The sequence below is a fragment of the Drosophila persimilis genome, unplaced genomic scaffold, assembly GCF_003286085.1.
Source record: "Drosophila persimilis strain 14011-0111.01,24,50 unplaced genomic scaffold, DperRS2 tig00000000-arrow-pilon, whole genome shotgun sequence".
NCBI lineage: Eukaryota > Metazoa > Arthropoda > Insecta > Diptera > Drosophilidae > Drosophila > Drosophila persimilis.
The window spans coordinates 7,937,936-7,965,147 of NW_020825288.1; the positions used below are offsets into that span (position 1 = coordinate 7,937,936).

The window sequence follows — 27,212 nt, forward strand, 5'->3', positions numbered from 1 at the left end:
TGATCGGAACCAAAACAGTCACACTTTTTGTTCCATTTTCTATGCTGTCTGCGCACACAAATGCACTGCAAGATATGTGAATGTGTGAGAGATACAATACATCCTCCAAGCCAATCGTAAGAGATCCTCCAATGGATGTATCTAGTCATTGGAGTTATTGGTCTCTTTGCAAGCAAAGCATCCTGCATATCATCGGGGCAACACATTTATAGTATGATTAAATATATTTGGTACTGATTGGAAAGCGTTAGACTACTATGCCCTTTCATTTGCCAAAAACACAATTACAGAAAACCATTTTGGATCAACAGTTTGAAGAAACATTTCCTCCTCTAACCAACGCTTGTACTATCTGTTACCTGGCGAGTTTACAGACTTTAAAGTATACCTTTAGATACCGAATAAATTCGACTAAAGGTATGCAACAGTTTGTGAAACGTATGCTTCAGATGCCAGGTGTTCATTCAGGTATTCGCTGTAACAAAAATTATTTATTATATTTCTATTGTTATAACAAAAGTCGGTAAAACACCATTTTGTTCAATAAATTACCATAATTTGATGTGATTCATAATTGCTTATTTTCTATATTGATAGGTATAGAAATACTTGTACATGTCAGGCGCCCACCCTCAAGGCCGCCAATTCCCGCCCTGGGCACAGCTTATCTCCCTTCGGCGCTCTCACAACGAGTTTCTGGCTGCTTCATTGCTCGCTCTCGGGTGCTGCCTCCTCTCCGACCATCCGACCGACAATTCGCACTCTTTATATACCCGATACTCAAAATGAGTATTGGGGTATATTCGATTTGTGGTGAAAATAGATGTGTGCAACGTCCAGAAGGAATCTTTTCCGATTAGCCGAGTCGATTGAGCCCTGTCTGTCTGTCCGTCTGTCCGTCCCTATTAGCGCTTAGTGCTCAAAGACACAAAAATATTCACAAATCTCAGAGACTATTAAGGCTAGAGTAATCAAATTTGGTATCCGCACTCCTGTTACATCTAACTATGAAACGTATATCTCAAAATTTCGTCGTTTTCTGTCTCTCTCGCACACACTCTTTGTCGTGTCGCTTAATATAAGAGCCATACTGAGTAAGTATCGGGTATAAATGTAGAGAAGCGGGCTCCGCAGCAACTCGCAACGTTCCCCCTCGTTCAGTACAGTGGTCTCCGAGACTGATTTTCGCATGGCTGTTGGTTCATTTCAAAACAGTCGTTCGTGGAGCGCGGAAGTGTTCGCCGAAAGAGAGAGAGCAAACGGCCAGACCAAAGCAGAGCACAGTACGCGATTTTTTTGAATGACTGTTGGGCATGGCTGCATTTGTGTCGGTGTGTGTGTGGACAGAACTTCGGCGGCAGCGACAAACGAAAACGTCAAAAACAACGTAAAAAATAGTGAAGCATAAAAGCAAAAACTGAAGAAAAACCCAAGAAGCAACCGCGTGCCCGTCCAAGTGTGTGTATGTGTGTGTGTTTCAGTGTGTCTGTGCGTGTGTCTTCTTGTTGTTATTGTGTTTGTGAATAGTGGGAAGTGTTTTTGTTTTGTTACCTTCTGGCGTACCCTACCCTACCCTACCCTACCCTACCTGGAAGGGGCTAATGCAGGAATCTGTTCGGTTCTGCCGCTTTGCATGGCGTGCCGGGAACACCAGCAACAACATGCACAAATAGTAGCATTCGCCTGTAAATGTAAATGTAAGTGACCGTGAAGCGATTTAATAACAGTACACTGCTGGGAATAACAACTGCAACAACAACTGCACTAAAATCTAGAACTCGTGACTAACGAAATTCAAAATCGATTGAACCAAACAATGACTGTCTTTGCAACATACAAAATGCCCTTTGTTCGTAAAATATCAAGGAAGTTACACACACACATACATACATATGTACATATATCTTTGTCTCGCAGCTTCCATGGCTCCATTTATCTGCCTTGTAAGCAAAGAAAAGATAATTTCGTAATTGAAAGAAGTATTACATATTTATTACAAAAACTACATCGACTGAGAACATTTAGAATTCCTATATAAGGGATGTACAACTATTAAAGGAATAATAAACCTTTAAGTGCATTTTGGAATCTTCAAAAAATATCTTTAATCGAGAGTGTCCCACCAAGGGAACATGCACTGTACATAGGATATCATATATGCACACGTGTGTGTTTTTTTTTGCCTCATGACTCATCTACACTGTTTTGGCAATTGCAATACCCTATGCAAATTACTTGGGCCTCCGAAATACAGCTATTAATAAACCACTTCGATATGAAAACCAAAAATTTATCAAAATAATAAAATATTATTATTTTGCAAAAAATCTTCTTAGATTGAGGAAACATTCAATCGAATGCACTGGCCTGTTCTCTGGGCCGCATTGAGCATTATTTAAATTTAGCCACGCGCCTTTCTGGCCCACTGACAGCTCTCAACAGACGACTGAAATACTCTCGTCCTCGTACTTGTACTGGCTGAAAATGTCATTAACCTCGGCCATTTGAATTCGAATGTTGTCGTTAGATTTGATTCACTGTAAAGAATATTGAGCATTATGCAAATACGAGAGATAAAGCCAATGACTTGCCCGTTCATATCGGTACACATGACTGACCGAATTTGTTGTCATTTTTATAGGTCAACAATGTTGTCTTTTGCTCCGTTTGCTGGGCAAATATTGACCCATCAGCGGAATGCATCATGAGTACCGCAAGAGGTCAGTTCTCTTGGGGAAGGCGCATTGATAACTTCAGTCAATAAACAATTGGAAATTGTAAATCGCATAGTTTTATGACAAAGAAGACTTCGAGTGCCACTTTCATTCGATAAGGGTTCGATTGAGGGCTGCCCTGCAGTCAATGAGATTCTGCTCGCTATAAAGTATTCCGAAACACGAAACCAATGTATTACTCCCCTTTATTTACTGCGAATTCGTTTTTATATATACAAATCAGCAGTTTGCTTTATACCTACTATATTTCCCGTCGAAAGTCTCGTTCTTATCGCGTTCTCTGTTTGTTTATCCAATTGCAAACACGCTCTCAGGCATCTGCCTTAAGAAACCCTCGCATTTTGACCTCAGTTTTCTAATCAGGTTTAAAAATCCCCTAGTATTACAAGTTAACTAATTATTTTGTCCAAAGATTTATGAGCCCTGGCCCAAAACAGAAAGCCAAACAAACAGAACACACATACAATATACGATCACTTTTGAAACTCTACCTTGGTTAAGGCCTACCTATAAATGATGTCATGTTCTCCCCATTAAACGCTGGGATCACATGGCGCAGAGCTGCTCTTAGTATATACATATGTACATACGTATATATGATATACAGAATGTAGTATAAGCTTGAAGCCGAGTTCGTGGTGTGATTTCTGATCATTAGCTGGCGCTGGTTCGCAGAAATTCTCGCATTTTTCGTTGTCTCTCTTTTATGACGGAAATTCATTGATACATACACGTAAATGAGCTCATCTGAACTCGATTATGATTACATACAATACAATACATACATATGCCATTCAATAGAGAACTTTATGTTTGTCTGTCTAATTGGCATCTAATCGCTGGAGAGTGACCCCCACGGACACCTCTCGAATCAAATGGAGACACCGCCTCGCCAGAGGCATCGCCCACACACGCAAAAGTTGGTCGAGCTCTGACGTATTTCCCCCCCATTTAAACTCTCATCTGTATAAAATATATACACACATATAAATTGCAGCAATTAATGTAATCAACCGCACACTATGACATTTCTCTTAAATGTTAAATGCATTTCAATTGTATTCCGCATTGTAGGCATCCCTTTTGACTTGTTTCATTGCATGTCTAATTGTGGAAAAAATATATCGATTTTGGTATTAAAAATTGCATTATTGTTGCTGTTCCCCTGGCCTTGCATAACGCTTTTAATCTATTTATTTAGACAGAAAAAATAAATTTGGTTTATCTCATTTGGTTTTAGGCAAAAAAGTGATGACTGAGACGCGATAAGAGGCAGACAGCATCGAGGGACTACAACCGCACAATCTCAGCCATAATAAAGAACTAAAAAAAATTAAAAATATACTGCTACAATGACAATTACGTACACGGGTGAAGTGGCCACTTGTCGCGGCTTTGGCTGCTTTCTCAAATTGTTGCTCAGGTGAGTGAAGTTAAAGTCTTATGTACATTGTTCAGCCATTGAGCATATACATATATATATAGACAGTTGAAAATTGCTAGCTGGCTGTTAATTATAGAGCACTGACACAGTTCAGACAATTGGTGGGGATAACCCCACACAGCCCACAATCCCCACAGAGCGGCATTCCGAACAATTGCCGCAAATGCAAATTACACGAGTAGAACTTTTCCACTTTCTTTCATGGTGCAAGCTGCACAGAAATTGCTGTCCCCCTTTCAGAGTGGGTTGTAATCTGAACCTGATGTAGACTCATATGTCTGACATCTGTCAGGACTTGTTGTCTGAATTATAATTTAATAATGAAGAACCACTCGTGGGGTGTGTGCACCCGCATATCCTCCCTTCACGCGTAACTGATAAGGCCTGATTATTGCGATTATTACGAATGATAGGTCAATCAATGGAGCATTTGATGACCTAATAAACGTGCCATCAGAATTAACCTGAGATGGAATTGGAATCTCCCACTACGCGTATGAATCACCTGGGCCCACCAAGAAAATACTTAGCAAAAAGTTTCCCAAAAACCATATAAATTTGTTTCTGCTTGCCCGATTAAGGGGCACCCATTCTGGGCCTAAGATATCGTACGAGTCTTTATTATATCACGCATTGTACGACTGATAAGCTGTGCAAATGCCGCACATTTCGGGAGGGATTGTTTACCTTCCGAGCACCAGTCAAATGTATTTTATGACGTTTGAATGTCAACAACAAGTGGCCTATTTTATCGGCCCATGTCTGAGGACTAACTTTGGCCATGACGTAGCCGTTCCAGTTGCGGCAAGTGTCTCATCCTCAGACAGAGTGACGCTGGCCAACGGAAGATCAATTGGGAATCCGTAACGCTACTTTGGCAATCGATTACGATTACGGCTGATAAGGGCAATACTCGGTTATATGCTGATTAGCCTGACGTGTCCGGTCTATTTATATAGGCTGATGTACAGCAAGACGAGTGTATTTATGATCCTTTTCGATTGCAGATGGCGCGGAAGCATTTACAAGCTGGTCTGGCTGGATCTGTTGGCCTTCCTCACCATCTATTATGTTATCAATATGGTATATCGGTTCGCTCTCAATCCCACCCAGAAGGAGTGAGTACATCCACCATTTTGTCTATATATTTTGCTTAACTGATGTTCCATTTGCAGGACCTTCGAGGCCATCGTTCAGTACTGCGATAGTTATAGTGATCTCATACCCCTCTCCTTCGTGCTGGGCTTCTATGTGTCCATCGTGATGACCCGCTGGTGGAACCAGTACACCTCCATACCCTGGCCGGATCCTATCGCCGTCTTTGTCAGCTCCAATGTGCACGGCCAGGACGAGCGTGGACGCATGATGAGGCGCACCATCATGCGATATGCCTGCCTTTGCCTGACCATGGTGCTGGCGAATGTGTCACCGCGGGTGAAGAAGCGTTTTCCGGGACTCGACAATCTGGTGGAGGCGGGTCTGCTCAACGACAACGAGCGCACCATCATCGAGGCCATGAACAAGTCCTTTCCGCGACCCTCCAAGCACTGGCTGCCGATTGTCTGGGCCGCCAGCATCATCACCCGCGCCCGGAAGGAGGGACGCATCCGCGATGACTTCGCCGTGAAGACCATCATCGATGAGCTGAACAAGTTCCGGGGCCAGTGCGGACTCCTGATCAGCTACGACACGATCAGTGTGCCCCTGGTCTACACCCAGGTGGTTACCCTGGCCGTGTACTCGTACTTTCTCACCTGCTGCATGGGCCAGCAGTGGATCGACGGGAAGGTGGTGGGCAACACCAGCTACCTGAACAAGGTGGATCTGTACTTCCCGGTCTTCACCACGCTGCAGTTCTTCTTCTACATGGGCTGGCTGAAGGTGGCCGAGTCCCTGATCAATCCCTTTGGGGAGGACGATGATGACTTCGAGGTAAACAGAAAGGAGACTCCGCCAGCCAAGAACCTCTTTTAAAGACGATATATTTCTTGAAGGTCAACTGGATGGTGGACCGCAATCTGCAGGTCTCCTACCTGATTGTCGACGAGATGCATCACGACCATCCCGAACTGCTCAAGGATCAGTACTGGGACGAGGTGTTCCCCAACGAGCTGCCCTACACCATAGCCGCGGAGCGTTTCCGCGAGAATCACCCGGAGCCGTCCACTGCCAAGATCGAGGTGCCCAAGAGCGCGGCCATGCCCTCGACGATGTCCTCCGTGCGCATCGATGAAATGGTTGGTAATGATACTGCCGCCCCCACTGCCGTTGCCCCAATCAACACCATGCCGCCCGTCGCCGAACAGGCGGAGGGCGTGCCCCTGCAGGCAGTAACCTATGACTTTCCCAAGGGCTCGCCAGATGAGGAGGTTAGAATCAGAACGTTGGCAGCATTCTCTAGCGTTACGAAGCATTGGCACCAGTCTCCCAATTGGCTATCCGACAAACAATTCGTTCATCTGTCAATGTGACCAAATCAAACAAAAAACCTAATCAAAATCAAAAGTTTCTAACCTCTTATTCGCTCATTTTGGGACCACACTCCTCTCATTGGCATTCTGAAACACACAACGGTGCTTGGTAGTTATATAAAAATAGTTCTAATAATACAATATATCGTATAAACGAATGTGACAATTGTTTAAACTTAAGCAAATCATGCACTGTGGTAGCTCTGGATCCAACAAGGCCTTCAACTTGTGGCCGAATATCTATTTGATGTCCTGAGCATACCAAACCGTGCTTGATTCTCGCCTAACTTTACGCTTTGATGGTGTCTGTGTCTCTTTAGGTCCTAAGACTATGCCTACTAACTTTTGATTCTAACCATCTAATCGACTATCTGCCGCCTACAGCCTAAAGCCTCTAACAGCACCCCCACGCACTGCACGACTTTCAAACGCTTTCAACTGCACCAAAAGTAACGCACTGAACGGTTGCAAGTAACAGTAGTCCGGACCACACACTTTCACGGTCTTTTGATGTCCCGTATTAATGTGACACTTCTCTCCTCCAGGCCGATGATGCCAGCGGGATACACTTCTCGGCGGGCAATGGAAAAATGCGCCTGGGCTCGTCCCCGTCGCTGGTCAGCGTATCGGGGACGTTGTCACGCGTGAATACCGTGGCCTCGGCCCTCAAGAGGTTCCTCAGTCGCGACGACAGTCGACCGGGATCGGCCACGCCCAGCGATGATCAGAAACCGTACAAGTTCCCGGCCAGCGCCAGCTCGGCCAGTCTCACGGCTGGAAACGTGGGATCGGCCACTTCGGCCGGCAAGCCAGCGGGTAGCCTGCGGATCACCCAGCAGGTCATCGAGGAGGTGGACGAGCAGGCCACCATCACCTCCATGCGCGCCAACGAGCCGCGACCCAATGTCATGAATATCTTTGGCCCAGGAACGGCAGGAGGAGTCGCTGCCGCAATGCAGCCGCCACCTCCGGCTCATTCACAGCCGGTGGACATTCCGGCACGTCCGCTGGAGTACAATCGCGCCCACTCGCAGTACGAGCCCAGCCTGTTCCCGCCCGGCGGAGTGGATGCTCTGCTGAGCACGTCGGCACCAGCCGGAGGCAGTCCCTCGCTGCTGTCGAACGCCGCAACGGCCCCCAGCTCCCCGGTGGGGGACAGCAGCAAGTCGCTGTATGACCCACAGAAGGCCGCCAGTCGGGAGACGGGTAAGTGCGGGGTTCCGGCCCCATCCGCATGGTGGATGGGGAGCGGAACGGTACCGTAAATGCGTTCCCTGCTGCTTCCTAAACTCATATTTAACGTTTGTGTATCTTCATTTTCAACCAATTCGCGAATTACTCGTATAAAGAGAGGCCCGATGCACCGCAGGTTTTCAGGTGGTTCATCACGAACGGTAATGTTCATCCTATCCTCCATTGGCCATAATAACTTGTTCGAATCCTTTAGCTTGCTCTGCGTAATCGTTGCTGGTTTACAATATTTGATTGTTCTCCTTGTTTTTTATAGTTACTATTCTTTAAATTTTATATAATTTTGATAGTTTGAATAGTTTTTGTAACAATTGGCATGTGTTTTTGAAACCTTTGCCCACTTTTTGAGTACTAACCCGCCCAAGCTTAGCCCTGACTCCCCGAATTATTGTATCCCGGCCAGCTTTTCTGGGTAGATTTCCAAAATTCATACTGAAACCCTGCCTAGCCTTAGTCCTAGCTGTATTTATAATCATTGCACGTTTTACCTGGTTTTTGCCCCCATTTATTATGACTAATGGATGGTCTTGTATGTGTTTGCAGTGGAGAACATGGACCTCAAGTCCTCCAGTGATATGCTGGCCGGTAGTGCCGCTGCCGAGCCCGAGGACGAGGGAGATGACTTCGAGAAACTGAAGGCCGCCCGCGAAAAGGAGAAGCTGGTGCGACAGCAAAAGAATCTGGCCCGAACCATCAGCACGGCCCCGGGCGTGGATGCCGCCGCTGTGGCCCAGGCCCAGGCCCAGGCGATGACTGCCCAGGCGAATGCCGTACTCACGGCCGTGGCCTCAAGTGCCGATCTCCTCGCCGGCGCGGATCTTGTGCCCAGCTCCACAATGAAGTCGGATAATGCCGCGTAGAACGGCAGCTGGAGCGACGCCTAGTATTCCTAGTATTCTGTTGTACAATTCTTGTGTCGTACAATTACGTAGCCTAAGTCTAGTGCATTATTTAATTTACTTACCTTAGCTGCTAAGCTAAACGCTGATGAACTTAATATTGGACAGATTAAGAATGCTCATAACGTCTAAACGAGCTTGAGTGAGGATGGACCTAATTAACGCTGTTGATAACACACACAAATACAATACTAAACGCTAAGTAGAAAGTTATTTGAATTTTTACAAATATAAGCTATTTTTGTAAAAGAGCGCCATTTATGTGTTTTTCTTTTGGGTATTTATTTCTGATTTAATAGTCCAATGGGGAATTTTTAATGCGATAGGATGCCACACGTACTGGATGTGCTCTTGGCTGGACTGTGGCAGCCACTGGCTGTCCTGCCGCGGGCCAAAGCCATGATGCCACTGCTGTGTCGCTGAGTCGACCATGTGACATCCCATCCGGATGATATTTTAAAATCGTCCTTCACAGAGGACTTATGTGCCCTACGTTTTACCATGAACCTAATCGTTTCCGATTTCCGCCGCCAGACGGAGTCCTATCAGAGCACTACCGAGGCCTAGTCGAGACAGACCAAGTCCTATCCCAGCCAGACAGAATCGTATCCCAGCAGCACACAAGCGCCCTCCTTGCAAGACCTGTACCGAACTAGCCATCGTCATCCTTCGACCGGGCCATCGACCACAAGGACCTTGACTATGGCAACCAAAAGAGGGACTACGGTGGCTAGACTCTAGATGATCTCGGTGATGTTAGGTTTAAGGATATATATTGGATAATCCATATATTTAGATAGTATATACAAATATGTTCCACTTGATTAATAATAATAATAATATATAAAAAAATAATAGTTATTTAAAAAAATCTAAAATAATAATTATATTATATATTATTTTTGGATCAAAACATTTATTATATACCATGTTAATTAGGTATTAATAGCCACCGGAGGAAGAGCAAGTCCAAATCTTCGGTAGGCTATATCTCAGATAAATAGGGCCAGATCGGTGCAGGACCCACTCTTCCAGGACTGAGGGGATCCTGCCTGTCGACTGCCATCAAAATCTCGACTTCGGAAATGAGGCAAATTTTTGGCAAATTTAATGATGGTTACATCATTGCGAAAATCGTGAAAAAATGGATGTCCTTTTTTCGGATTGCAGTCGACTGGCAGGACTCTCCCGATCACGAAAAGACATGCCACGCCCTGATCGGCTGCCGTAAAGCAGAGATATATATAACATACAGAAGAAACCAGCATTTTAAAGATACGCAAATCCAAATCTTCGGTAGGCTATATCTCAGATAAACAGGGCCAGATCGGTGCAGGACCTACTCTCCCAGGATCGTGGGGTTCCAGAGAGTCAAACGGCATCAAAATCTCTACTTCGAAAATGAGGCCGATTTTTGGCAATTTTAATGATGTAACCATCATGATTTTTTGCGAAAATCGTGAAAAAATGGATGTCCTTTTTTCTGACGGCAATCGATTTGCAGGACTCTCCCGATCACGAAATGACATGCCGCACTCTGATCGGCCTATAAATAGCCGAGATATAGCCGAAAAAAACGGCTAAAAAATCCAAAATCCAAGCCAAAAATCCTTGATACTTCGTTAAGGACTCCAAAAACCCTAACTATACATACTTAGTTTTCTATGCCTTTTGTGCGCCGATCTGAGCGTGCGATGGCTTCCTGTTATACAAAAAACGCCCCTGATCTGATGGATCAAGGACATTTTTCCCAATCAAAAATATTTACTTTTCTGTGCTATTTGTGAACCAGGTCGAAGGATGAAGATGGCTTGTTAGGTTCGGATCTTGTAATGAGTACGCTTCTGTCCTGCTGGGATACGGTTCTGTCTGGCTGGGATAGGACCTGGTCTGTCTCGAGTAAGCCTCGGTAATGCTTGGATAGGACTCTGTTTGGCGCGGGTAAATCGGATATGACTCCTTTTGTGGCAAAGCGTAGGAAACATACATAAGTCCGGTGTGAAGAAAGATATATTTTAAAATATATCCACACGTCGACTTAGCGATACAGCAGCGGCATCATGGCTATGACCCACAGCAGGACAACTATCCAGGAGCAAATCCCTTGAACCTCCCGAGAGGACAAGGAGCTACAGCGGAATCCCCCGCGGAGGAGGTGCCGACGGCGGACGGGAAGGGCGAAGAAAGCAGCGTGGGATCTATATTTATTCTGTACATAAAAAAAATAATTATTGTGATATAGATATCACCTGTTTGGCGCGTAAATTCTTCAGGCTCATCTTTTAGATGGGTTTTTAAATGGCTTAAAGTAACCTTATATTTGGTATGTTAAAAATACCAAAAAAAATGTTTTCTTTTTTTGATGATATGGCAGCTCAACTCTCCGCAAATGTCCTATTTGTGGCCTAGCGCGTAATTTTACAAAACATAAATAACAATTAAACAAATCTTATATTTTCGATGATTGCGGATGCAGAATGACCAACCATGGAGCTGGAGGGGCAGTGGCCAAGGCAAGTGCATCCCCCTGGCACAAATGGTGTCGCCTGTGCGCCAAGGACCATCCGCAGAACGCAAACGTCTATGCGCGTAACCAGCAGGATCAGCAGTCCTCCTGGACGAGCATGTTGGCTATGGCCATTGGCAAATACTTCTGGGTGGATGTAAGAAGTGATTGGGCTCTGCCAATGAATAGATATTTAAACCAAACCTATCGTTGCAGATCAAAGTGGAGGACGAGCTGAGCAACCACTTGTGTGTGGAATGCTTTACGCTAATGGAGTGCCTGATTGAGTTCTCGGAGCGGGTGCGACGCGTCCAGAATCTCTTCAATAGATTGCAGAGCCTATCGACGGATAGGTATGTGGACTTTGAAGAGCTGCGCACGGATTGCGGTCTACTGACCGACGAGTGGAAGCACGTTATGTCGAGAACAGTCGCGCCGCCGCGGCGCTTGCCGGAGAAAGTAATTGAACTGGAAGTAGAAGAGCATTTCCGAGTGCAGGAGATAATGGAAGAGGAAGAACGAGAAATTCAGGAGGAGCAGGAACAGGAGCAAGAACAGGAAGTGGAAGAGCAAGAAGACTTTATTGAGGAAGAGGAACATCCAGACTGTATGGAGGAGGATATGGTAGATGACTGCATCGACGAGGCATCCGACATGATAGATGAGAGCGAAGGCGAGGAATATAAATTGGATGCATACAAAGAGCCATCAGAGGAGCCACCCGATGATGCGGAAATAGTGAAAATAGAGCGGGAAATGGGCACAGAATCGGATGTAGAGGATGACCCTAGGCCAGACCACTTGGATGAGAAAGCTACCACACACTCATACAAATGCGACATCTGCCGCAAAACCTACAAAAAGCCGAATGCCTACAAGAAACACATGCTGGACGTCCATAATGTCATGCCCGACGACTTGCCCAATCTCGAGTGCAAGCAATGCGGGGCCATCTTTCCGACTGTGGCTCAGCTTCAGACCCACGAGCGCACCCACTTGCCGGCCAAGGAGAAGGCGGACAATTCCTGCCCCCACTGCTCGAAGCTCTTCACCACGTCAGCAACCCTCAAGCGCCACATCGACGGCATCCATAATGACATCAAGCCCTTCATCTGCGACATCTGTGCCAGAGGCTTCAATTTGCTCGCCGCTCTCAATGACCACAAGCTGGTCCACACCGACGAGTGTCCCTTTGAATGCCCCGTCTGTCAGCGACGCTTTAAGAACAAGGCCAGGCTCAGGGTAGAGTAGAGCCATGGAGTCATCTCCGAGCATCACTAATCTCTGAACCACTTCCAGGTGCATGCCGACACGCACAGTGCCACCATCTACGAGTGCAACATCTGCGGGCTGAAGCTCAAGACGCGGCGAACCTTCAACAAGCACAAAGTAGTCCACTCCGACAAGAGGCAGCACAAATGTGAGCAGTGCGGTGCCGAATTCAAGCGTACCAAAACATTGAAGTCCCATCTCATCCTGCACACCGGCATACGGCCGTACAAGTGCAATTTCTGCGACAAGGACTTCTCCAACGGCTCCAACTGTCGTTCGCATAAGCGTAAGGCGCATCCCAAAGAGCTGGAAGAGGAGGAGTCCAAGGGAGTGACACGTTCCACCATTTTGCCCGTACTCGAAGAGCTGGCAAAGGCGTAAGTACAACGATTAAGACTATAATTACCAATTATCACCTAAAATCTCATTGATTAGCTCGAATCGCATCAAGAGCCCTGCCAAACGCTTTAAAAGGAAGCCGAAAAGTAATGGAAAAGCAAGTGAATCTCCAGCAAAGGACACGGAAGGTGAGAGCGAGATCCTCTACAAACTGGTAGGGGATCTGTGAACCGCATTCAATAGGAAAGTATTAGAATAGACTTTACAATAAACTTTATTTAAAGACAATATGGAAACCAGCCTAACTTCTTTCAATACAAAGCCATGGTATGGTCTCTTGGTTTATTCACAATTCTCACACTAGTCTATCCCCACTACAGAGTACAGAGTACAGAATACATATTACAATTTGAGGGCAGAGTTCACATACATACATTCGTTAAATGCTCGATAGGCAGCTGAAACACTTTAAACTTAGACGAGAAACTAATCATCGAGTAAATATGTAGATCACATGAAAATCAAATCAACGAATTTCGAAAAGCGAGAATTAAACAATTATAATAAATAACAAGGTATTTTTTTGGGCGATGCGAAACAAAATAACAACACAGAGCCGGGTCTGGGACTCCCGAACATCAAATAAAGTTGCATCGGACTTTGGAATGTTTAGAACTTAGAGCTGCCCGTGAATGTCCTCCTCGTTTGCTGTGATTCGATCTCTCACGGACACACTTAACAAAGATCACATGTAGGGATGGACAAAATACATTTACAATTATAAGTATAAGTATAGCTAGATAGGGGAGGCATGGGTATGGGAATTACGTTTACAGAGGGACTTATAGTTAGACGAATTGAGCTTATGATACAGCTAAAATGTACAAATTTCACTAAATACACGTAGAGCAACGCAATAAAACTGCTTTCAAGTGGATCAGCGACTGTTGGCCTAACTATGCCCCAGCCGCAGAGCCGCCGCCAGCAAGAGTGCAGCACTGATTATGGCCACGGAACGTTGTTGTCTGCTCTCCGCGCCACAGGCAAGATTGTCGCGCGGGTATTTGTTGAGTGGATCGGCCTCCTCACCGGGCCGGCACTGTTTCCCCTGGGCGGCAAAGTGGGAGCCGCACAGCTCATGACAGGGCGGACACATGATCGCACCCTTGTGCAGCCAGCCATTGGCGGCAATGCGGATGGAGAGCTTCTGGCCGGGGAACGAGCACTTGTAGGTGTAGTTGCCCACCAGGATGTGCAGACGACCGTCGAAACAGGTGTACTTGTAGCAGCCGCTGCCCCAGTGCTGCCATTCGCGGGTCTGATGGCAGGAGCGCTCCTCCCACATGGCCTCGCTGTGATCAAAGCACTTCGAGCCATGGCCGTAGCTCTCCAAGGCAAAGTTCTTCTCCGGCTCTGCAAGGGAGTTGCTTTAGCAAAGAGCAGAATCAAATAGAAGTCTTGTAGTTACTCGGATTATTCTCCACGAAGCGGCAGTGGGAACCACGCACTATGATGTTCTTGCTGCGCCAGGTGAACTCCTGTATGTAGGGACAGTGGTCGGCCAGCGAAACGGAGCCGCCGTAGAAGCCCTCCTCGCCGCTTTTCACATTTTGGAGGCTGTCGAAGTTCTGATAGCTTTTGGGCAGCTCGTAGTCGTGCCGGATGAGATTGCACAGCGCCACCGAGTTGCGATCGTCGGTGCATTCGGTCTGCAGCGGATCCTGCTTGACCTTCGAGCAGAACGGATGTATGGAGCGGCCTCTGTGGAGATCAAAACAGGCAGAACAGTAAGTATATGGCTATCCGTGTGGAAGAGCAGACTCTATATCGCACCTGGCATGATTCATTTGTATCCAATCCTTGCAGCTGCGCATGGCAAAGGAGCAGCCAAGACCCTTGCCCCAGCTGAGGGGAGTGGCCATCGAGTAGTTGGCCCGATACCAGCCGGAATCCTCCATCAGGGCGAGGGTGATGCGTGAGAAGACCGGCGACTGTGTGTGCGTGCCAGTCATGGCCTCGTTCTCGAGTATGCGCTTCTCCCAGTGAGTCAGGGCGGTGCCCTCGCCGCCCTGATCCTCTAGCTCAGCCCCCTCGAGTTTGTCGCAGTCGAAGTGGGCACGCGCCTCGGCCACCACGCGAGGCGTCACCATCATATCGACCTCCTTATTGACATGGCCACCACGCACAGACCAGTTCTCGCGCACCACCTTGCGTATGGTCTCGTTGCTCCACTGATGGATCTGCAATCTGAAAGGAGATTTACATGGGTGCTAGTGTGTAGGCTCCTGTTTTCCCCTATATCTTTGCTTACTTTTCGTTCAGGAACGGCTTGCCTGTTTCCGATTTGCGCGGCGTGCGCGGTCGTCCTTCGTCATCCCTGAAGAAGGCGTACAGACTAACGGAGAAGCCCAGGGCATGCAGGATCTCGTGCTTGACTGTGGATATGAGCGTCTGCAGCTCCTGCGGCTTGGTGCTGATGCTCTCCGGACAGAGATTGGCGTGCCCGGCTATGGGACGGTCCAGGGCCGCCTCCTGCTGACAGTGGGCCGCATAGGCCACTGTTAATCCCTTGAAGCAGCGCTGGGTCTGCCGTGCCGAAACATAGAACACAAAGTCCGCATTCTGGATGCCGTCTCCCGGCTGGGTATTGCTGTCTATCCGGCAATTCTGGCCAGTGGCATTGCATACGCGACAGACCTGAAACACAATCCATTCGCATATGAGTAAGGGATTCATGGGAAATTGGGGGGAAGGTGAAAGGGTAAACCCACATCCAAATGCTCGTTGGGCACCTGCACCTCGCCGCACATTGTCGTCGCCTTGCACTGGTCAATGCAGTGGGTGTGGCCGTTCTTCACGTAGACCTGTGTGCTGTCGCATTTCCTGCCGAACAAAAGCAGAAACAGATGTCAATTCATGGTTATTTTATAATTGGCCAGTGCACTGGCTTTGTCCCCGAACCTTACCTATTCAATCGTATAATGCCCTTGGTCTCTCGGACCATCAGGGCCTGTTCCCAGAACTGCACGGCCTCCGGCAGCACAGTGTCCTGAAAGGTCAGAGGGGTGCATTATTAAATGTCAAAACAGATACATATACACCTTTGAGAATCAGCAAATTTCCACCACTTACGTTTATCAAATTAAACTTCTCCTCCTCCAGCCTGAAAGGGGGCGACACGGCGTAGGCATGGAAATATAAGAGGATTTCGGGTTGATTAGTTTTCAGTTTTCGGAAAAACAAACGGGTGGACAACCACCCCTGAGTCCCAGCAGCAACAGCAGCTTGTTTCATAATTGATTGGAGCCCGTTGGGAGGTTAGAATTTGGAAGAACAAGTCCAGCGTATAAATGGGGGACAATTTATATATGTATCCCTGACAACGTGTCTTCTATTTGCTGCAATGTTACCAAATAAATTGGGTAATTGGTATTGGTAGATTTCATGGATTCTGGCTTTATTTGGGCTAACATTGGGGTCGTTTAAATTGCACGCATCGAGAGACTGCAAAGGAAGCTTCTGAAATTTGCACTCCAGCCTTTGGCCTGTTCCACTCCGTTGACGTCTTATGAGGGCAGATGTCGCCTTGTGCATCCCTTGTCTCTGGAGGATCGGCTCAGATCTTTATCTATGATCTTCTAGTGGGTTACATCGATTGCCCTGGCCTGTACTAGTACGCCTGCCAGGAGCCTAAGGAACCAGGCACCCTTTGGCTAACTATAGCTTCGATGAGCACATCTGTAGGGCCTGGGAAAGGATCTCTTCTTTTTCCATGTATAATGCTGATATTTTTTGTGTTAATTTTTAAGATAGAAATAAGCTAATCTAGCCAGTTAAGGATTTTTTTGAATAAATACAAAAATGATCTCTCAATTGAATTCTGACTTTTATTTGTCCCACTCTTATTGCCCCCCGCTAGCTGCCTGATACCTGTGAAACGCACTGTTTACACCTGTTTCAGCCAGTTCATAAGTGCCATATTATTAATAGAGAGATTGATATCGAAGCCAAATCGAGTCAAGTAAGTTTTCCTGCTGACCTTGTCCGCTCTGCTGTCGCTGGCCAATCGAGGGGACGTTCGATTTTACTGTAAATTGGATGGGATGTGGTGGAACAATTGCTGGGGCTGGGGCTACGGCTAACCTTAGGAGAGCCGCCACCGCGCCTAGCTGCGTTAATTTGGACAAATTGCGGCTGCTCCGCACTGAAAAACCAATTTGGACTTCAAGTGTTACTCAACTCGACTCGACTCGACTCGGCTCGGTAACGGTGCATGGCCAAAGCAACGCACAGATACAGATACAGATACAGATACAGTTAACAGAGTGAGCTGTTTTCTTGGCTACGATACGTTTTTGCCTCTTTTTTTTTGTGAGGCCTTAACTTGACATTCGGCCAAGTCAGATTGTAAACTGTTTTGCTGTTTGCTTGGCTGCCTGCCATTAAAGTGCAATTAAAGGCAATTTCCATACCCTAGCTTAGAGGCGGGTATGATCGTTTTAGCGGAGCCGGGGAAGCCGGGGGAATAATAGGGGGATTTCTGGCGATCTTACTGCAGGGCACGTCCTTGCTCCTTTTGCAACTATTCCTCTCCTTAGCCCGAGATATATTCTTCGATGCACATGCGAAGAGTGGAAAAGAGTATGCCCGAGAAGCGAGGAGGGAGCATTGGTAGACTGGGACCGATGCTCGCGACCGAGAATGCAAAAACAAAATACACATAGTGTGCTTGAAGCGGTTCATCGACTCGAGACTCGCCGAAAAGGGTTTTGTTGTTGTTGGAATCCTCCCAAATTAAAAAACTACAAAATAAAATTAATAGAAAGATTTATTTCTCGATTGTTTCGTTTTAAGGTTCTCCAGTTTTCACATATTTTTTTTGTTGTTTGCACCAAAACTAAAATTGTGGTTGCCCTGGCCAATTTTTTCCGAGCCAAATATGAGGTTGGGTTAAAATAAAATTATTTATAAAGAAAGCAAAAGTTTAACAAAAATTTAACCTGATATAGGTGTCAAGTTTATGTTAATGCATCAATAAGTCATCTATTTTTTTCCTTTTGCAATTAAGGTTGTTTTGTTGCATTTCGACAACGAAAATGTTTTCGTTTTGGAAACGATTAAATCTTGCGGAATGTGAAAACGGGAGCCCCAATTTATGGGTATTCAAAAGTTAATCGAAAAACTTTTGTGAATGTGAAAAACGCAGCCTGGCTGTATTCTGTTCTTACACGGTCTTTTTTTTATACGTTTTTGATTTAACACGGTTAAAAAAACCAAAATTTTAAATTTTGTACACGATTTGATTTCATTTAGCATGATGTACGATGTTTTACACGGTTTTTTCTGGAACCAATCAGCTGTGTAAAAACGGAATTAGGTGTATATCCTTCAGGAGCATTGATTGGTTCTATTTTCTATGAGTTCTGTACAGAAATGTATTATTTATCTATCTTTTTCAGTGTGTAGCAGATTCCCCCACAAAACGATTGACTTTCAAGGTCCCCGAGCAATAAAAAGAGTATACAAAATTCGTTGCCCTTAAGTCTGGAGACTGGACTTTTTAGAGCTATGGCTGGTGGCTGGTGTCTGGTGCCTGGTGGCTGGCACTCACCTGTAAACGGAGTCATCATAGACGAGCAGAATGCGCAGCGGCTGCTCGGCGGTGACGCTGCGCCGGCGCACGCTATGCACGGCTGCGTCGCTGCTGCCGGCGGCGTCGTCATCATCGCTATCAGCCAGTTGGATGCGCACGCCATGGACGACCTATAAAAGCGAGAGATATAAATAATGAGCTAAAGATGGAGAGAGAGAGAGATTGAAAGGGAAGACTGAGAAAATCACTCAGCGGTGCTTAAACGAAAGCGAAAACTGCTCAATTTTGTTGCTAGTTTTCTCATATTGTTGTTAACATTTTAAATGACGACATGTCACACAAAGGCCACACAAAACCCAAAAACCCAAACCCAAACCCAAAGGCAAAGGCAAAGGCAGTAATTGGTCTGTGCAAATTGCAGGGAAATTAATTTTAAATTGCCCGCCAAAATGTCGAACGATTGGCACATCGCAGAGCCAAAATGTCAATGATTGGTGTTGCTTGTTTCCCTTATATTGTATTTTTTTTCTCTGCTCATTTATTAGTGGGGTATTGTTTTGTCTTTTGCCCAACACAAAAATAAAAAATAATAATAATAAATATGCTTTGCGGTCATTGTGCAATGTGTGCCAATTATTAGGAATAAATTAGATGTCGTCGTCGTTGAATATGCATGGCAGGGGCGATGATAATCTCTTGACAGACAGCGACACTCAACGGCATAAATTCGTGGCAAGTATCTCCGAGATGCACACACACACACACACAGTCAAGACTGAGGCATGCTATAAATATTTTCATTTAAGGTTGCGGCGTCTGGGCCTCCCTCTAATGGCGGGGGCGGTCTTGACTGGTCGTGAAAGCTATTCAATTTCACGTCAATTACCCTGGGTGGGTCCATTAAAGTGAAAATTATATGGACTGAGGGGCCTAGGGCCGCATCCATCAAGAACATACAGAAAGTAAAAGTAAAAGCCAGACAACAAAGGAACAAAGTAATACAGCTAATTTGCACACAAAATGGATTGACAGACAATTCTGCTGGGGATTTAATTGATAAAAAGCCATAAACGATGCCGTGGGAAGTGATTTGTGAGGTGTTCCCAAGTGCGGGGCTGCCGAGTGCTGCTAAATGGCACCAAGAGACACCTGCGCCAGAGCCAGTGCCAGTGCCAGAACCAGCTCCTATTTGTCGCAGAACAACAATGGTAATAGGTAATGGTATGGTAGTAGCTATGGCAAATGGCGATATTTATCTAAAAGACTGACAAAAGAGTTTGGCCTTGAAATGAGCTGAACAAACAGGGGCTGATTGCGAGTGCGAAAGGGGGGAGGACTGGAGTGCGAAGGGGGGAAGATGGTAGTGCTGAAGGTGGGAATGATTGAAGTGCTGAAGGGAGCACTGATTGAAGCTCCCTCCTTCGCAGGTCGCAGGTGATCTTGGGGTTAGTCATCATTATGAGTAAGCTTTCAAGGGCCACTTGTCACGTGCACTCACAATCTGCTATATCATCGCTCAAAAACCCCCGTCTCCAGGCAACCCCCGTCCTCAAAAGTATCATCTGTCTCTGAGATAAAGATGGGCAAAGCGTAAGCCTTCAAAGAGCCGGCTTCAATCGTGACGATCAAAACTTCACTTGCCCTGCCCCCGTAGCCCCTCCAATAACTCGACATCTCTGCGGTTGAATGCATTCAATAGGCATTTGAAAAACCACACAAATTACAAATCATCTGCGAAACGTTTGGCAGGTGAAAGATTATGACGCACAATACCGTTTTGGACAGCCATTAGCGAGAGGTAGAGAGAGAGAGAGACGGCGGTGAATGCAACCCAATGGCATTCCTCGATGGATGCGAGTGAATGCATTTCATTAATCGATTCGCTTGTACAACAATCATTAAAATCGACAAATGATTTATAAATGCACATTTAATTTCAATTTTAAATAATTAAAACTACATCAACAGAACACTAATAAAGTTTTGTATAATCTAATGAAATATTCCAGTACAAATCGAGAGGATGACGAGAGTGGTTTATTTTTCTGCAATATTCCTGGGAAGCCTAGCCTATTTCCATGTGAGTGTGGCTCTCTTCTGACTCGGAATCTCTAATCTAGTATTCCTTAGGTTGAGGGCTCCTACAAGTTCAATTCGCTGGCCTGCGAGATTCTTAGCCCCCAGCTGGGCTGGATCAAAGAGTGTGCCATCAAGGCCATCGATCGGAAGCGCAACATGTTGAATATTGTGGCATATTTGAACAGAACCATTACAGAAGTAACTAGTGATCAAAAAAGACACCATAAACTGCATACAGTGTGTCTATTTTTTCAGTTACAAATCCATTTCCGATTGGTGAAACGCGAAAGCGGAGGCTGGCATCCGTTTCTGTACGATATGAAGGTGGATGCTTGCATGTTCTTCAGGAACCGCCGAAAACTGTTTATTCCCAATATAATTTACTCAACATTAAAGCAGTTTACGAATGTAAATCACAGCTGTCCGTATTTGGTGAGTCTATCGCTTGGTCTATCATGAACACTTTCGATGGAACTTTTTTCAAGGCTGGCACTGAACTGACTCTGATGCATTGGACTCCGAATGAAACGATGATACTCGAGAAACTTCCCGTAGAATTTGGCCAATATGGACTACAAACAACTTGGTATTCGGGCAATGTGCGTGCTTTGGAAATTAATGGATCAGTTCTATACTATAAGTGATTTGTATTTACTTAATACCATGCTCTTGAGGCTCAAAGAATGACTGATTCACTCTGGCACCCTTTCGGACACACTTTCTAACTATCGCAGTGTGCACCTACATACTGTACGCTTATTCAATCTCCGATAAGACGTAATGGCCAACTGGCTTGCATTCAAAGCAGAAAGATTGGAATATCTAACAAATTTTCTCGGTTTGTGGGCCACATTCGAGCGTGTCCAGCTTTGGAAATGCGACTCACGTTTAAGGCAAAAATTATAGCAAATTATCGGCGAACCGAAGCTTACAATACCCTTGCTGATTCATCGGAAAGTTTCGCAAAGCCACAGTCATGTGATCTATGAATCAATGTATAGTCTTGGACTTTTCTTAGTTTGATGTTATTTTCGGCTCTGTTTCGGCTCCTAAGACCTGGCATACCCTTGGCCAGGGTATATGCATAAAAAGTGTATCAAAGCAAATAAAGAAAAGAGAAATGTACCGCTAAAGCCACAGTTGGCTGCGCCTGCGCCTGCGCCTGCTTGATTACCTCCCGTATTTACTTTTAAAGCCAAACAAATAAGCTGCACAAAAACTGGTAAGCATAAATAGCAAAAAACCCGAAGACACGCACCACGCCTGCCCAGCCCCGCCCAGTCCGTGCCTTGGGATTATGAAGCTCCAACGCGGTTTGTCCAGTTGCGCATGCTAATTTGGGAGCGGGAATCGATCATCGATCGGCGGTTGAGTAATTATTTACGTCTCTGTCTGTCTGTCTGTGTGTCTGTCGGTCGGCCGTGCATGACAGCATTTCTTTGACTCTTTCTCTCTTCCTTTTCGGCTTTTGACGACTGTCACCGTCACCTGCGTTCGTTCAATGCTCGGCTCAAGTTCGGCAGATCAATGGAACGGGCCGTTGAAGCTTTCAAGCCAGTGTGTTGTTGTTGCTTTCCATTGAGCATTTTGTTTGTGCTTTCACTTTCATTGGCACGCCACTCTCAATCTCACTATCTGGTATTCTCGCACTGTTCCGCTCTCCCGACTCTCCGTTTTCCGTTAATTGTTTGTTGTAATATTGAGCTGCTCTTTTTTTTTTTTGCCGACGGCTACTTTGCATGCTGAACGGCTCTATGGCTGTGCAACTTTGCGATGCTCTCTTTTGGTGTCTGTCCGTACCGCTCTCCGCCTCATCTGTTTGCTGATTATCATTTTACTCAATTTATTTCTTACCTCACAGCTTGACCGCATTGGAAGTGTACGGCGGGGGACGCGACTGGGGCCTGACACTGTGTTACTTAATCGAAATCATTAAATGCATTCACTGGCGACCTCCCCCCAAGCACTATCTGATCACGCGGATTAAAGCCCATTAGCACTGTTCGTCTATCTCATTCAATTTACGCAGCTTACTGTTATTAATCGGTTCCGTTCTGGCGTGGTCTGCCTTTCCATCAAAACAAGTGGAATAGTTGCCTTTTCAGGCACGTAGCCGCAGAGCCCCGTGAGAGCGTTCCGTTCAAATTGAAATTCCAGCAATTGGCACGCCGAGAATGGAGCGGGAAAAAGGGGGGTTTCAAAGGCCTGCTACCAGATGCCCATTGCGGGGCTTACGTTGGCTTGTGCAAGGGATCCCATACCATACCAATGACCTCGACCATCATAACGTTTCCTGTTGTAGTACAGGGTACAGTCGAGCTTCCAACACAGATTCAACAAAAAAACATGAATGCTTAAAGGGCAGTCCTCGTACCAGTACATAATCTGTTCATTTTTTTGTTATCTTTGTATATTTTGCATATCATGTTAACTTTTATGTAAATAAACATAAAAATTTACATAAAATGTAAATTACATTGTCAGATACTTGAAGCAAGACCCGTCATCATACATGTTTACATAATGATTGAATCGTAAAAATTAGTCTTAATTAGGACAGGTTTTTTGTTTCTATACATTTGATTAAAGAATAATAGGAGGAAAATATGTCTATCCTGGTATGAAAGTTCGTTTCGGGTAAGTCGTCTTTAGGGAAGTTGTACTGTAGTGGTCACAATACGAGTATGTACAATGAAACTTCTCTTCTCCTGCAAAAGACACTTGTTCGCTTGTTGGCAGTTCGCCAAGTTCGTTTCAAAACCATTTCATTTAATGGCCCTGAAGCGGTCTGTAGTACGCTTTACTAACTACAGTCTGCAGTCTACAGTCTATTCATTCGCATGCTGATTTGCCCGGCGACGGCTGTTTCTACTGCTTTTATAACGGCTACCCCCCCACGGTTTTTCCTGCAGCTAGACCCTCCTTTGTTCAGTTCTTCTCCTGCTTATCCAACAGTTGCTGCTGGTGTTAGTAATTGGATTGAGCAACAGCAACAAGTTCTGCTGAAGTGCCCGTCATATTTCTCACTTTCTAGGCCCCACTCCTCCCACCATTCCACGTGCTGGATACATGAGTTGCTGCAGCTGAACGACTGTATAACAGAAGCTCATAATTCGCTTATTATTGTACAATGGATAACGAGTCGTTTATTGAAAATGACAAGCAGAACAACGGAACAAAAAGCGCTCCATTTACCTCTGGCGCTACAGAAAGCGGGCTTCTCTACACTTAACAAAATTGATTATATGCGAGGAAACATAATCTCGCAACTAGATTAAATTTCAGAATATAGTTTTAAGAAAAACATGAAAACCGAAGTGCAAACCAAATCATGCATAGACCTTTCTGCGAACAAAAAAAAAACTCCAACAGATTATTGGATTTAATTGGAGAGGAAACTTTTGCCACGCAGCCAACCGAACTTCTTGAAGCTTCCTCAAGCGTTAATTGGGAGAGCGAAATTCAAGCGAAGAGCGAAAGGAAGCTTAAGTAGAAACGCCTTCGGAGAGCTTAAGTACAATTGACAAACTTCGAATTTGCGTGCAAGTCGATGCATGACTCAGTTCGCAGTTCTCATGATACTTTTTATTAACAAATGCCCGAGCGAAGTGCATCTGTATTCGCATTCATCCACTCATCCGGTCGGTCTTTCAACAGTTCCACAGCATCGCTGTCACTGCAACGTCGACAAATGATTCAATTTGGAAATTTTACATTGTACGTACAATACGGGCTTATTTATGTACTTGTTTCCACTCAATTTATACCAGCTTAATTAGAATCGTGTTCTCCTCCTATATGAGTATATACCCCGTACAATGTAGCATTTATAAAAGTAACGAAAGCTTTGCGGTTTTGGGGGTTTACGGTCAAAGTACAAACATACATATATGTACATATCTCCAGCATATATTTATTTATTAAATCTCCACAACCACGGCACGTGACAGGATCGATCTCAAAGTGTAAGAGAGAGAGAGAGAGAGAGAGAGCGAAATCTCTGGGTTGAAAGGGAGACGGCCTCTGGCGGTGTATTTTGCACTCATAAGAGTTTAAGTTACAGATAATTAAGTTATTTGCCCGCCGGTCAACCTCGACAGCGTCGTTAGATAAAAACAGGCAGCGTGAATTAATTCTCTCAAGTCACTTTTACTCCGAGGGCGGGGAGGAGAGCAAGTGGAAGTGGAACTGGAACTGGAACTGGAACTGTAGTACTAGTCATGTAAATTTCCCCCATTGCACAATTGAAGGCGACCTTTGTCTATGGCGACATGCCAATTAAAATCCCGTTGATTGGAAAGAAATGAAATATGAGAAAATCCCCAAAGCAGCAAAAACAAAATAATGGAATCTTAGCTTCGGATGGGGCATATGAAGCTCTGAATACCCTACTTTGCAAATCGATTTTCGAACTGAAAAAGATTGGATTACCTTGATGATCAGTCTTTTATGATATTTTGTGAAATATTTTCGATTCTTTATTTTTCCAAAGCCAAAAACCAATAGGGACCTGGCTGTAACCAGTTGGCGGCCAGTGTCTGACATTAAGACCATAACTAGATCAGATCGCTCGCTCATACATATGTAGGTACAGTAGCTACAGGTGCTGGCAGTGAGGCAACCATCCAACGAACCCGACCCAACCCAACCTCTGGTAACCACATTGCATGCACTGCACTGCACTCTGCTGAATCTTAAGTGCGCATATATAATTATCCATTCAGTGGCATTAGTCAATAAGCTGCGGTTTCCATTGCTCTTGCTTTTAACCAGAATCATTCGGGTGGCTGGCTGGCTGGCTGCATGAGAAACCTAATTTAAGTGAACTTTAATGACACACTAATTAGATGTATTCGTGGAAAATCCTCCTTTGTAAACAAGACCAATTAGGAGCTTTCGTCAAATCGACAAAATGCGGCATTCCGCGTATTCCGACAATAATATATTCGTTTTGATGTCCTTGCTTACTCTCATAATAACAAATATTACAATGAAAAGATTTGTTCCCCCTATTTGTATCCATTTGGAAAAATCGAATACAACATTCAGCTTCTATGCCTTCACAGAATTCGATTTGTTGCTCTGGTTCGGGAAGGGAAAATAATGATGCGCTCACTTTCTAGAAGACTTTAACAAACATCCAAATGAACCGAATGTACCCTTTGTTCGTTACAAGTAGCGTTTTTGCAAAGCTCCCACAAAAGGGACATTTCGTGGAGTTTCCTTTATTTGTGTGTTTGCTTTTCTTTCGTTTCCTGGCAACACCACGATTCCTCCTCCACCTCTCCCCCACAATCGATGGCACTTACCTCATGGGCTTTGGGATGCTGGTGCTGACAGTTGTGTGCGTTGGCCGTCGCCAGAAGCCAGCAGCAGAGGCCAAGGGCCACAAGGAATGTGCCCGGTTGGGTCTGCAGCGGAGGCAAGCCCATGTTTAGGGCGTGGGACTCGTACTCTGAATATAGCTAATTATAGATTCCTGGACAGGATTGTTGCATCGTTTTCGCCGAAGCAGTCACTCCACAGGATGGATGGTGAATCTCTTTCTTATTGGAGTGCGCGTTCACTGGACCATTTGGTAGTTCGCTTATGACGGCATTCGTTGTTGTACGAGTATTTGTTTGCTTTGTCAATTACTCGTAAATCGCGCTCTGCGAAACCGGTCCCTCTGCTGCCCGCCCCCGGTTCCTTTCCACACACACACACTCACACGTACAACCGCATGTATGTATGGGTGTGCATAAACTACACCACTGAAAGAGTGCGGCCTTTGGACTACTTTTGTTTTTGGGTGGGTGTGTCCCGCGCGAATTCGACCCACGCCGCTGCAGCAGTCTTAGATTTAGTTTCTTTTGCAGCAAGCGGCTTGGCGCAGCCACAACATCCACATAAATGTCAAATTCTCATGAACTTCCCGGCGGCAGAATGCATTGCACGGTCCCTATTTCTCTGGCTTATTTATCCGAGCAACACATTTACAAATCAGCGTCCATTTAATCGAATGTTTTCATTGATCAAAACGTTAAACACACAACAAACAAAAACAATGACGCGGGTGGGGGGTAACTCCACAGCGATAGAGCGTCCTGTGCGAGGGGAGGTTGGGTGGTGTTGTTATTTTTGATAAATCGAAATATCAATAAGGGATATTGTGTCTCTACCTTAACATTGTATCAACGCAATTGATATTCTAAATTTTTATAAACGTATTCGGCGTTACTTCTGTTTTCTGGGTTTCGCGACCGCGGCGGTTTTATCCACCACCGACGTTGGACTAGTTGGGGCTAGTATTGGGGCTTGCTTGTTGAAAACAGAAGGGGGGGTTAGAGATTCTAATTTTTACCTGCCAATATATCGATATATATTTTGTTCTGATATTTTTAGGTGATATGTATTGTACCTGCGAAATGGTGTTATTTTTGCGGATACATCATCAACGGAACTACTTTTCTGAGTAAATAGATGATATTTTGATTTTTCACTTCTCCAATCTTCATTTTTATGTATCTTAGCGATGCATAGGTATTTATCGATACTTTTATGCGATAGGCCACGATATTCCTCTATTTTGATATTCCGTTGAATATTGCTGGCCAACTAGAAACACTCAGCGCAAAAAATAA

At 45.2% G+C, this 27,212-nt stretch overlaps 4 protein-coding genes across 4 annotated transcripts; 3 read left to right on the top strand and 1 right to left on the bottom strand.

Moving 5' to 3' along the window:
- The first annotated feature begins 1,221 nt into the window (after positions 1-1,221).
- Positions 1,222-9,052, top strand: LOC6587952 (bestrophin-4). The gene is made up of 8 exons (XM_026994815.1): positions 1,222-1,697; positions 3,976-4,158; positions 5,187-5,297; positions 5,355-6,111; positions 6,174-6,548; positions 7,196-7,856; positions 8,000-8,044; positions 8,445-9,052. Exons 2-8 carry the CDS (start codon positions 4,088-4,090, stop codon positions 8,759-8,761), a joined length of 2,337 nt encoding a protein of 778 aa, XP_026850616.1. The 5' UTR covers positions 1,222-1,697; positions 3,976-4,087; the 3' UTR covers positions 8,762-9,052.
- A 2,180-nt stretch (positions 9,053-11,232) lies between these two features.
- On the top strand, positions 11,233-13,205 carry LOC6587692 (zinc finger protein 239). Its single transcript, XM_002012861.2, has 4 exons — positions 11,233-11,463; positions 11,523-12,548; positions 12,606-12,955; positions 13,014-13,205. Exons 1-4 carry the CDS (start codon positions 11,278-11,280, stop codon positions 13,144-13,146), a joined length of 1,695 nt encoding a protein of 564 aa, XP_002012897.1. The 5' UTR covers positions 11,233-11,277; the 3' UTR covers positions 13,147-13,205.
- Positions 13,206-13,223: 18 nt separating this feature from the next.
- LOC6587749 (leishmanolysin-like peptidase) lies at positions 13,224-26,837 on the bottom strand. Its single transcript, XM_002012862.2, has 10 exons — positions 26,751-26,837; positions 25,899-26,675; positions 18,529-18,680; positions 16,050-16,080; positions 15,884-15,966; positions 15,689-15,800; positions 15,229-15,614; positions 14,751-15,164; positions 14,386-14,678; positions 13,224-14,330 (listed from the first exon to the last, which is right to left on the bottom strand). The coding sequence occupies exons 2-10, from the start codon at positions 26,019-26,021 to the stop codon at positions 13,870-13,872; spliced, it is 2,055 nt and encodes a 684-aa protein (XP_002012898.1). The 5' UTR covers positions 26,022-26,675; positions 26,751-26,837; the 3' UTR covers positions 13,224-13,869.
- On the top strand, positions 20,512-21,270 carry LOC113564961. Its single transcript, XM_026984773.1, has 4 exons — positions 20,512-20,590; positions 20,641-20,787; positions 20,845-21,021; positions 21,075-21,270. Exons 1-4 carry the CDS (start codon positions 20,534-20,536, stop codon positions 21,231-21,233), a joined length of 540 nt encoding a protein of 179 aa, XP_026840574.1. The 5' UTR covers positions 20,512-20,533; the 3' UTR covers positions 21,234-21,270.
- Positions 26,838-27,212: the final 375 nt, after the last annotated feature.